General features: G+C 39.1%; 3 protein-coding genes across 5 annotated transcripts in view; 2 read left to right on the forward strand and 1 right to left on the reverse strand.

Moving 5' to 3' along the window:
- Positions 1 to 1,394, reverse strand: part of wdr55 (WD repeat domain 55) — a 6,341-nt gene extending 4,947 nt beyond the window's left edge. Inside the window, exons 1-2 of the mRNA XM_016519141.1 lie at positions 1,301 to 1,394; positions 166 to 343 (exon numbers count right to left, since the gene is read on the reverse strand). Of these exons, the coding sequence (XP_016374627.1) occupies positions 166 to 343; positions 1,301 to 1,394 (272 nt within the window). The remainder of the gene's footprint in view (positions 1 to 165; positions 344 to 1,300) is intronic.
- Positions 1 to 7,004, forward strand: part of LOC107713606 (15-hydroxyprostaglandin dehydrogenase [NAD(+)]-like) — a 22,753-nt gene extending 15,749 nt beyond the window's left edge. The window contains exon 9 of the transcript XR_001636909.1: positions 6,994 to 7,004. The gene's annotated coding sequence lies outside the window, so the exon portion shown is untranslated. The remainder of the gene's footprint in view (positions 1 to 6,993) is intronic.
- Positions 2,819 to 12,149, forward strand: part of LOC107713603 (la-related protein 1-like) — a 26,873-nt gene continuing 17,542 nt past the window's right edge. The window contains exons 1-5 of one of the 3 annotated variants that reach the window (XM_016519170.1): positions 2,819 to 3,352; positions 10,044 to 10,105; positions 11,400 to 11,465; positions 11,666 to 11,813; positions 11,974 to 12,108. In XM_016519170.1, coding sequence (XP_016374656.1) covers positions 3,121 to 3,352; positions 10,044 to 10,105; positions 11,400 to 11,465; positions 11,666 to 11,813; positions 11,974 to 12,108 — 643 coding nt within the window. In that variant the 5' untranslated portion in view covers positions 2,819 to 3,120. Of the gene's footprint in view, positions 3,353 to 4,261; positions 4,287 to 10,043; positions 10,106 to 11,399; positions 11,466 to 11,665; positions 11,814 to 11,973; positions 12,109 to 12,149 lie in introns of those variants that run through there. The other 2 variants (XM_016519169.1, XM_016519171.1) reach the window with 2 other exon arrangements.

Below are 12,149 nucleotides of genomic sequence, written 5' to 3' on the forward strand. Positions count from 1 at the left end.
AAAACATCTTTAAAAATATGAAAAATCTTAATTATGTTGTAAAACGGCTTAAAGTTTCTGTCTAATAGGTTTTGATTAGATCAGATTAATATATTTAAATGAAAGTATCACTGTAGCATCTCTGGACTCCAAACATAAACACAATCCTGCGGATCTCACACTCACAGGTAGATGTCTCCATCAATGTCTCCAGCTGCCAGGATGTCTTGACTGGGGTGGAATGCGATCGTGTTGGCAATAGCCTCTAGTTTGATATCCTCTGGTGTGTCTCGGATCTTTGGTGTTTTGGGCTCCTCTGCAGCCTCCTCCTGTACAAACAGCGACACATCACTGCCGTTTACAGCTTAATTATCAGGCTCTTTGATTTATTGTACATGTATGTTAAGGTTACTCCTCAACACTGTAAGCTTTTATGCAAAAACCCTTAAATCGTTGGAACACTAGGTGGCGCTGTGTTCAAACTTCTCAGGTACCTCCGGGACCTGCTGTCAATGATCCCTACCAATTTTTGTGCCAATATGTCAAATGGTTTAAAAGATATTCCAGTATATGACAAATGTTGGACAGGCGGTTCATCCCAAGGAATCCATAGACACCAAGATCATGATTTTCCGAAAAACTGTTCAAAAGTTATGAGCAAATGTCAATTTTTGGTATCTCATGACCTGTAGGTGGCGCTGTTCCCAACTTTCAAATTTGCCTTCAGATCATGGTGCTGATGAAGCATACTGAGTTTCATTTCTATTGATGAACTGATCGTGATGAGAGTAATCAGATAAACTAGTAAATCAAAAGTTATAACTGTTGGAAAAGTGAATTTTTGAACTGGCGGTGGCGCTATAGAGTTGGTCCTAGAGACCCCAAATTTGGCCAGGGTTCTGTTGAGAACTACCCCAATAAGTGTGCCAATTTTCATCATTTTCCTATGGTCCGTTCATTGGGCTGCCATAGACTCCCATTCGGGAAGACAAGAGGGAGAATAATAATAAAGAAAACTAGCATTGCTAGTAACTAACTAACTAACTAACTAACTATGCAGTAGGAGCTATATCACCTTCAGGGCTTGGCCCCTAATTGTAAGAAATAACATGTCAGGGAGTCTGAAAAAACAGCAATAAGACTTATGAGAAGTGAGAAATGCTGGTGTTTGTTGGCTGAATGGATTGAAGTGCCCTTGGCCTGCGCTGCCCTTCCCAGCATGCACTGCTTATCAAGCAAATCCACGGTAAAAGCGCCAGGCTGTGATTTGCTGACCAGCTGCTGAGTTGAGTTTTTATGCTGGAGCCAGGAGCCAGTTCACTGCTGAAGAGCTTCAACAATACAGAGCTCACGGTGTCACACGTGTCAGAGCTTTCAGAGAAGAGCTGCAGAATCACACCATTAATGACAAGCATCTCTAGATCATCAGAAACTCATTAATACGCCTACGGTTTTCATGCACGGCAAACTACATTTCTTTCTGATCCATAATTCATTCATAATAAAAGGTTCCAATGGAAACTCCAGCTAAAGTTTACTGAGAATTGAGAAGTTTTCATCTTATCATTCACTAAATCACTAATATTGTGTTTCAAATCAACATGTATGTTGAATATGTCTTCTTTGGTGCAAATCTGTTAGATTACATGAGCAAATTTCAGGTTCAGCATTCAAAAGTTGCCAAAGGTAGCCGACGTTTTGAATGCACAGTTCCAATGAACGATCATAAACAGCACTGGAGACGTTGTGGCTGAACTCTGGACCGGTGTTTAGAAGGACAGTTTTGTCTGTGTGACTTGAAGAAAATAATACACACACACACACACACACACGTTTACTTAACTATCTAAATGGGGACATTACATAGACTTCTATTGTTTTTATATACAGTTATACATTTTATAAGCCAATCCTAACCCACACCCTACAGAAAACTTTCTGCATTTTTACAATTAAAAAAACAAACAAACTGTTTACTTTATATTTATACCAGTTTTACAATTGAGGACATCCCCAAAGGGAGGTTTTTGGAGATTTTGTCAGGTTTAGCTCACTTTTGGGTACAATTTTGTCCCCAAAATATGATTAAGGAGGTACACACCCACGTTGTGTTTCTTTGTTTTATGGGTTCATTCCATAGGCGTGATGGTTTTTCTACTGTAAAAACTGTATTTTCTATCCCTTTACACTAACCCTACCCCTCACACAAAACTACAGGCATTTTCACATTTTCAAAAAACTGAATTCTGTATGATTTATAAGCTTGTCTCCTCATAGGGACCAAAAAAAAAAAGTCCTCACAAGGTCAAAAGTGACTGGTTTACTATACTTGTGGAGACATTTGGTCCCATAACGTAGGGAATACTAGACACACACACACACACACACACTCACTCACTCACTCACTCACTCACACACACTCACTCACCTCAATGATGACAAATGGGATTAAAATAACTAAACTACAAGATAATATTAACACACAAACAATGCATATTACAGAGGGAATTAAAGCAAACTATTTATTTTTATGAATAATAAACGTCTTCAAAACTTCACCACAAGGTCCATTTACAGCATGCATCCGAAAATTAATCGAAACATCCACAGAAAAAAGTTAAATACTATAAAGTATGACAACAAATTCAAGTTTCAATATAAGATAATAAAGCCAAGCACACATTAAGTACTTAGCAGATAAATGCTTAACGTAATATATACGATAATTATTAAACGTATGATAGCAAAAACATTACAGACTACTCACCGTGCTCTCTCGTTGTCAATAACTCCGCCCCTCACTTCCGGTTCTATGGCTGCGGTTCTGAAACTGCTGGTGCTGCGGGTCTGCAGCTGGATATATCTCGAGCCAGGAGGCCAGTCACGTGGCGTCGCGCTCTGTAGTCGCCACGCCCCGCGTACGTGCGCGCTCACGCTCAACGCGTGGTTCTTTCACACCGCCGTAAGCAGCGAAGCCCAGCCCGAGTTTTTAAAGGTTCCCGGCGTTTCTTTTACATGTTTTAATTGAACTCAACCACTCTGCGTCTTAGACTGAAGCCCTTTGGTCTAGGGGTGGAGTGGCGGCAGCAGCAGATCTTTTGGCAGCACATTGCGGTGGATTTGAGGTGTTTGTGAGGAGAAATGGCCACTGAGGTGGAGACTCTCCTACCGAGCAACGCGCTGCTGGAGCAGGAGGAGCAGAAGGACGGAGGCTTCCCGGTGAAGGAGCAAAGCCTCAAACGCGCGAAAGAGGAGAGCAGCAGCCCGGAGTGTGAAGAAGACGCCTCTCGGAAGGAGTTCACAGAAGCTCCGCCGCCCAAGGTGAACCCGTGGACGAAGAAGATGAGCGGGGTGAACGGACAAACACCGCACGGTCAGTAACGTTACCGATAACACCGGGCCCGTGCGTGTCATGTTTCTGCCTCAGATTCGCACTGGTTAGGGCGCCAGATGTGCATCCAGATGTCAGCGTTTATCTGTGCAGACTCGGATCGGCCAGCTCTCCTCGGCAGACGCGCATGACAGCGGTGTAACGTTAACGCTGAGCTCCGGTAACGTTAGGCCTCGGGTCTGCGATTCACGGCTTCTCGAGCTCGTTCGTTTAAGGACGTGCTGACGCACAACAAACCGGGTTGTTTTTTGACGTTATAATTACCGATGGGACGCTGAACGTCCCACTGTTCTTCGCCTCAGCCAGCTTTTCTGAACAAATGGCTATCGGGTTAGCATTAGCATTAACGTTAGCGGCCTGTCGCGTTTGAGCTCGTCTGACAGGCCGGCGCTGACGGAGCATTATCGCCACAGAGCTGCCAAAACTCCTCAGCGTTCAGCGTTTTATCGTCAGAGCAGATGAAACGCGGTTGTGTTTGGGATTTCGACTGTATTAGCCGAGCGTGTGCGTTCCTCCGCCGACACGTGTGAGATCCACGTGTTTGTCACGAAGTCGCTCGGGTTCGAGTTCAAGCGTAACGTTGTTCAATCCGCGATCCGCTCGAAATGCGGCTTTATGCGCGGCTCGTTCGTGTCTGTCGTGATGTTTGATGCACACGCGTGTCAGTGCTGCCGTTAGCCTCTGGTGAACATTCATCTTTTGGATTGACGCTGAACGTGCAGGCGGACCTGATTGAGCGCAGTGCTGTAAAGCAGCCACATGAAGCGGTGTGATAGGGCTGGTCGGGCTGCTTGCTATCCCAGAGTTCCTCAGCATGAGGACAGCGTGGTTCGTGCCATGTGATCAGTAGATGTGTTTCTCATCATTAATGCAGACTGTCTTTGCTTGCTCCACTTCTACATTTGAATGACGCTTGGTGAGTTCAGTACAGTGAGTTTGCATGTGCAATGCTTGTATGTGGCAATGGGCCCCGGGCCCTGTAGGGGACATGCCCTTTGGAACATTTAGTGGATTTGTAAGTTGTATGCGTCATCTGGTTTAGTTGTATTAAGAGCTGCAACCCAAGAAAAAAGTCTTTGCATTGATTTTAACATGGACTCAAAGCTGATGTCTCGGTCCACATTACATTCACACTGGTGTTTTAGGACAGTGTTTCCCAACCTTTCTTTAGTCGCGGCACCCTTTGGAAATTTTAACAAACTTGTGGCATCCTACAAAATAAATTGTCACAATATTTGAATTTCTAACTTTGATATGATAATTTGAAAAGTATAGATATTCGGTACAACAGGGAAGAACTGCAGAATATAATGTCATACAGATATTTTTAATATTATAAAAAAAAAATTGTCCATCAATGGTGGCAATCAGTAGGCTAATTTCTAATGAAGAGACCAATTTATATGACAGATTTTAATGTAAGCTTTTATACATGTGTAAACATTATTTAATTACCATTATAACTAGCTATCTCACAAATTTTTGCTCACTCAAGTGTTTTTTTTTATTTTACAGTGGGGTAATTTTGGTGCAGTAGCAAGAGATAGCTTGATTTCAAACTTTGAACTGAATAAAATGGATATTATATAATAGATGCTTTTTTGAACATTTTAGCAATTTAAAAATATTAAAAAATGATTTTTTTTACACGGCACCCCTGCTCTCGACAGACGGCACCCCGGTTGGGAAACACTGTTTTAGGAAGCCAAACAATTAAATAATAATAATACTTGTATATATTTATTATCCCTAAGACAGTACTGCATTGTAATGCAGCTGCAATTTAAAATATAAAGGGAAAAAATAATTAATAAGTGCACTGCCGTTCAAAAGTTTGGGATCAGTAAGATTTTTTATGTTTTTAATAGAAGTCTCTTCTGTTCATCAAGCCTGCATTTATTTGATCTAAAATACAGAAAAAACAGTAATATTGTGAAATATTATTGCCATTTAAAATAATGGTTTTCCATTTTAATATCCTTTAAACTGTAATATATTTCTGTGATGCGCAGCTGTATTTTCAGCATCATTACTCCAGTCTTCAGTGTCACATGATCTTCAGAAATCATTATAATATGCTGATTTATTATCAATGTTGGAAACTGTTGTGCTGTTTCATATTTGTTTGGAACCTTCTATACTTTTTTCAGGATTCTTTGATTAATAAAAAGTTAAAAAGTTATTGTTTTCTAACAATATAAGTCTTTATCACTTTTTATCAATTTAACACATCCTTGCTGAATAAAAAAAAAAAAAAAAAATTACTGACCCCAAACCTTTAACCTGTATATTGTTAGAAAAAATTAATATTTTGACCTAATATGGACAAAGGCATCGCTATTATAGCTGTAACGGAGTAAACCGAAGATATAAACGTTTTGAATGATAAAACAAAGACAATAAACACTCGACTGCGACAATATGCAGTTTGTGTTATTTAAGCCATCTTTGGTATTTATCATAATTAAGTATATTTATAATCCATTGCTAATCGACATAGCCTTTTTACCAGATGCTCATTCTGTGACAAGAAGCCACATCAGATCACAAATGGAAGCAGTTGTGGAGTAAAAACGTTATAGTGTTCTCTTTTGTTGGACAACAGGTTTAGAAACGCTTCTCATTGCAAGTCATTACAAGGGAAGTTTAGCTTTAGGCATTTTAATTTAGGAATGTTTAACTTAGCTAGCTGCTGCCGTCAGAGCAAGTGTAATTACTGCATTCACGCGCTCCTCGGATGCTCTCATTTCCCGAGTTGTGCTGGACACACAACATGGACACTCGCGTTACTACAAAGATGTGCTGGATTTGTATTATTAGAGCTTTCCAACTTGCGTTCACGTGCATTTTCTCAGTCGGGAAATTATTTTTCACGTACGGTGCCGGTGATCCTTACGTCCGTTTCGGAGAACCAGAGAACAAATATTTCAATCGATTGATCAAGCATTTAAGTGGCACTGAAATCTGTGTTCTGATTCGGTTCTAGTACATACTGTGTTTCGGTACCCACCCCTAATGATAAGGGCCCTAAACTGTACCGCGATTTCGGTTTCGTTTGACGGGTGCTTCGCTAAACGCAGTGTTACAGTGTTTTTGTTATAATGAGAAGTAGGGATGTAGCGATTTATTTAACCCACGATGCGATACGATTCACGATACTGATTTCATGATTTTCTCACGATTTTTTAACAAAATGAGATTTAAGACAAATGATAAAAGAAAATGTCCTTTTATTATTTCTCAGACAAAATGTTGCACATTTCTTTGTGAAATTGAAATGTCACATAACGAAACCAAATTGGAATTTTAAAACAAATCCCAAATCATATAATAAATAATACATATAAAAGAAATCTCTTCTTATAAACAAACTAAGGCTTTGTCTGTGCTCTTTCCATTTACAATCAGAGCCAAACGCTGCATTTTAATCATGATCCAAACAAAGATGATGCATACATGGGCAGTTTTTGATTTAAATTAGATTTTATAATTTTGAAGCAAAAACAGAAGAGTTTAGTTGTGTGAAATTATGCTACATTAATCATATCTGAATGGAACTGAAACAACAGAAGCTCTGAATGAGACGCAGATTCACTCTCTGACAGCAGGAGGCGCTCATGGAGAAGCAGTGATACAGTGTTTCCTTGGTTACCGCTGTAAACAAAGCAGCTGCGCTTATGAACACTACTGTAATATGCATTATCTGGAGGTAAGATGAAAAGAAAATAGCATTTACATTTTTTTAAAGACAGTCAGTTCTTCTCAGAGATACATTGATATAAACTCCCACCCCCAAATGTTTCTCGATTCGTTTAACATCTCAACCGACTTGAATCGTGACATTTTTATTGCTTTTCAACGGCTGTGTGCCTCGTTACATCCCTAATGAGAAGTGTCAAAATGTTCTGTATATTATGAAACCGTCTGGACAGATTAGACCGTGGCAGGCCTCCAGACTATGTGATTCATGGGAAATGCTGTATAAATCAGCAATAGGCTGACCATGTAGTTAGTAACACACATCCAGCTGCTTCAGTCATCGTTCATGCCTTAAATCGTTCATACAGTGCTTGACCGACAAATTAAACTGATTTGCCTGTTGACCTTTTGTAGTGACATTTTGATTTGGATGTATTTTTTCCTGCTGGGGAATCTTAGCAGTGCGTTTCTGTGAGGACTGAGTTAGGGTCAGGTTAAAGGTCAGGTTTAGGGTTATTGGTTACAGCAGCTGGAGGAGAGGCTGAATGAACGCCTGTCGTCTGCTGACAGACTCCTAACGCTGGAATTGAGACCAAAACAGCTCACGTACCTTATGCTCAGACAGAGGCGCCTGCTGATATCAGCTATTATACCATGAGTAATAGCTCATTTGTATTTAATTTTCTGCTGTCACTTTGCCAAATATTAATATCTGGGAGCAAAAAGTTGAGCAGTAATGCTATCTTAAAGGGATAGTTCACCCAAAAATGAAAAGTACCCCATGATTTACTCACCCTCAAGGCATCCTAGGTGTATATGACTTTCTTCTTTCAGATGAATACAATCGGAGTTATATTAAAAATATCCTGGCTCATCCAAGCTTTATAATGGCAGTGAATGGGTGTTGAGATTTTGTGTTGTGCATAAGCTCCGGTGAGAAGTGACGAACATGGAAAGAAAAATGTGGGAGGATTTCAGTATAAGCCAAGAGGACACTGGTTTTCCTTTGCTGTAAACAAAACTTGGTTCTCACGAGACTAGCATATTTTTATTTATATAGGTTCTTGCTTAGTGTGGCTGTTACATGCGTCATAATCAGAGACTTAATATGTTTGAAACGTAATCTAAACAATCATTATTTCACGTTTCTGCCCAATCCACAGACTCCTTGAGCCACACCGCAGACGGAAACGAAAATCTGTTCCACTCTTTCATCAAATATTGTCAGTTAAGCTGTAAAGCATAATGATAGCGATTTGACTGACTTCATGCTCTTTCTGTGAAACCTGTGAACCACTTTCACCTGCTCTGACTCTGTAGCAGCATTAAAGGGACAGTTCACCCAGAAATGGAAGTTCTGTCATCATTTACTCACCCTCAAGTTGTTCAAACCTCTTTCTTCTGCTGAACACAAAAGAAGATATTTTGAAGAAACTGCCATTGTATGGAAAAAAAAATACTTTGGAAGACAACGGCTACCATCAACTGATGACAGAATTTAAATTTTTGGGTGAATCATCCCTTTAAATCTCTAGCCATTGACCCAAAGATTGCAAATCTGTGCAAAAATTTTCGGTAAGGATCTTTCGGTTTGGTACGCATGTGTACCGAACAAATACAGCGTTGTTTTAACCACTGCACGAGCGAAACTTCACTGGAAACTTATATTGTAACTTATATAACAGTTATATTGTTACTTTTGATAAGAAACAAAGTCTCATCTTTCAAATTATGTCAATTGTCAAATTCAAACAATAAATGCGGTTTTGATGCTCTTGAATATGGCGCGACAAATTGCTGTATAAACGCCTTAGTTCAAACGATCATCTCTTCCTCTTTACTACTAGTTATAGCGCAAAATAAACATGAATGAACATCTCATGCCTCATGTAATCAGTGTTTCAACCGCGGAAAGACGGCAATAAAACAGCTTGTAAACAAAATGTCAGTAGCATTTAATTTACCTCAGGCAGTCATCAGTGTCCACAGCTCGTTAGTGCGTGATAAATGAAGTCTAGAGAAGAGCATTTCGCGAAATATTAGACTATATACTCATTATATTTTACTTTACCTGTTAGTGATGTCTTAATTATTGCATGTTTAAATAAATCTGTTAGAGGCACTGTGTAAATTTCAACAACATATAGAAATTTTATAATTTTGTAAGTTAATTTAAAACTGCATTATGTGTAATTTACATGTTTGCATACAATTTCTTTAATTTGAGTGTTGATTATTATTTAAAAAATAAACCGTAATTGAATGTAAGTTTGGGCTCTGCTGTTAACTGTAATCTTATAGTAATGTAAAAGGGCTCACTATAGTTTCGATCATCAGCTGAGGTAGATTCTTATCCCTAAGAGCATTTTAGTTATAATTGAATTTAAAGAAAGAGCCATTTGTTCAGTAAACCTCTGTTTAATAATAATAAAAAAGCAATGTTATGTTTTCCCCCTGCTGTACCGAAACCGTACCGAACCGTGACGTCAGAACCGAGGTACGTACCGAACCGTCATGAACTAGAGCACATTCAGAGGACTTCTGCCACATGTTTAGTGTTTTTCACTGTTAAACCAGGCTTTTGTTTTGGTGTAAAGCCAAAATAACCTTGTCTTTTGTTGATTAGCACTTCTCGTTCATGAGACGTTTGGCGTATGGTTCGTTCCCAAATGCGCGTTAAAGCGTCTCAAACTCAGAGCGGCTGTTGATGGAGTTCCCGGATAAATCATTCATAATAATAATAGTGTTGCATGATTAAGAATTGTTTGTTTTGATTTCATGATGACTTTAGTCACGTTCTGAAGCGCCTCTTGTGTTTATGAGGAGAAGGCACTGCTTACGATCCTCAAACACATCGTGTGTTCTTTTTTCAGGTTTAGTGGTAAAATGAGCAAAACAATTTATAGAAACTATTTTGAATTGTTATCATTTGACCTGTTTTTGATTGTCTGCTCTCTCTCTTCTGCTGCTTTAGAGCATTCTGGGCCCACAAAGGTTGTGAAGGCAGGAAACGCGAGAATGAGACGCGGCGGGAAGGTGAGTGACGTCTCTGTGTTTGACTGACCCAAGACACATTTACCAGACGAACAGCGTAAAATGACTGAAGAAGATCCTTGTGAAATTTTCTTGGGAGCCTCACAGACGCAGCACTGACAGCAGAGATTTGAGAAGAGTCTTTGACAGTGAAATTATATCACAACGGACTTATCTGAAAGACAAGTTTCAGTAATTCTGACCGAATCCAGATGGTCCTTGACCCAGAGTCAGGGGTCTACGAAACAGACCGAATCCAGACAGAATGCAATTTAGTGCATAACACGGAATGCCATGAAATTTGGCATATTTTGGATAAATAAATTGAAAGTAGGTTAGTGCACTTAATCAGATTGCGATATGGACTCTCTGGTGTCTGTGAATATTAAACTGCAGAAACACTGCTATTGAAATATGAATCCTGCTTGTGTCTGTGGGAATAAATGGCGCAAATATTGCTATTGTACGGTAGAATGTACTTCTCAAAGTAATAATGATTTTATTAAGTAAATAATCTCACTTTGCAATAAACCTCTGCTGTACAGCTGCCAAAAATTGAAAATTAATTTGATTACATTTTAAAAGATTAAATTGTCAATGTTTTATGCCATCATTTGATTACCACAGTTGTTGAAAATAAATTTGTATTAAATTATAAATGCAAAAAAAACTCAAACACAGAATTTCTGAAGAAAATCTAACATTTCATATGGCCATGGTGTTGTAAAAATGTTAATAACATTAATAATAACGTTTTTTTTTAAATGCAATGCAGAAAAATTTAAATGGAAAACATTGAATTTGAGAGCAATAAAACAGAATTTGAGAAAAAATAAAGCAGATTTCATATGGGCTTAAAAATATATTTTTTGTTAAACCTTTAATAAATCTTGTTTTATGATTTCAAATAATGTTAAATAAAAATATTTAATAAGATATAATTAAAATGATTTAATTTAACCAATAAAACAGTGTCCAGAAAAAATTAAATTGAGGGGGAGTAATTAAACGTAAAAAAATAATTAAACATAATCCAGAAAAATGTTATTAAAAAAAAAGTTCCAATGGCATCTAAGAGAACAAATCGTACTGAGTATATGCTTTATTTCTGCTGCAATTATGAGGGCTCCATGGCCCCAAAAAGTTTGAGGACCCCTGAATTAGATTTGTTGGTGATAGATGATATTTTGAGGTCTGATATGAGCAAGCGGCTGTGTGTTTTCCAGAAGCGCGGTGGTGTTACAGTCTGCTCTTGTGATTAGCTGTGAAACAGGTGTAACGTTCACTGTTTTTAAAGGTGGGGGATTTTGGAGATACGAACAACTGGCCGACACCTGGAGAGATCGCGACGAAGGAAGTTCAGGTACAACTGTGTCAGAAATCTTCAATCTTGACCGTTATCCCAAATGATTTTCTGTCTGAATGCATATACGGCTTTGTTGGACTCTGGAAGTAAAGAAGCTCTCAGGTAGAGACCGGTTCCTTTCATACAGAGCTGATCTAGTGTAATGTCAGACGGGTTTGTGGAAATGATTCGAGTGTTTCGTTTGATCGCTCCGTCAGGTGGTGAAGAAGTCAGCGGTCAAACGAGAGACCAAAGGAAAGAGGGAAAACGAAGAAAGTAAAGAAAACCTGAACGCCAAATCGGACGACTCTGGAGAAGAGAAAAACACTGACGAGGAGTCGCAGAGAAATGGACAGAAAAAGCGAGGTGTTTCACTCTAGCCTTCATCCAGCAGCTACAGACTTTCTTTACAGTGTTTTTAAAGCGCTTTATCTGGGATGTGAATGAACGAGCGCTAATAATGTTCATTGTGTCAGCTTTAAGATGTATTATGACATGAATATTTGTGGTGGTGGTGTTGTTGTAGGAAACAAGCACAAGTGGGTTCCTCTGAGGATCGAGGTGAAGGCTGAGGGTCCTCGCGAGCGTTCGGCCTCCAGGAATAACACGCGTCAGTTTGATGCTCATCGAGTTCCTCCGAACGGCCGCAACGACCTGAGAGGTGCTGACACGACCACAGCCATCTGCTGAATAAATAAGCTT

This window comes from Sinocyclocheilus rhinocerous, unplaced genomic scaffold (genome assembly GCF_001515625.1).
Source record: "Sinocyclocheilus rhinocerous isolate Xijiao unplaced genomic scaffold, SAMN03320098_v1.1 scaffold599, whole genome shotgun sequence".
Lineage (NCBI taxonomy): Eukaryota > Metazoa > Chordata > Actinopteri > Cypriniformes > Cyprinidae > Sinocyclocheilus > Sinocyclocheilus rhinocerous.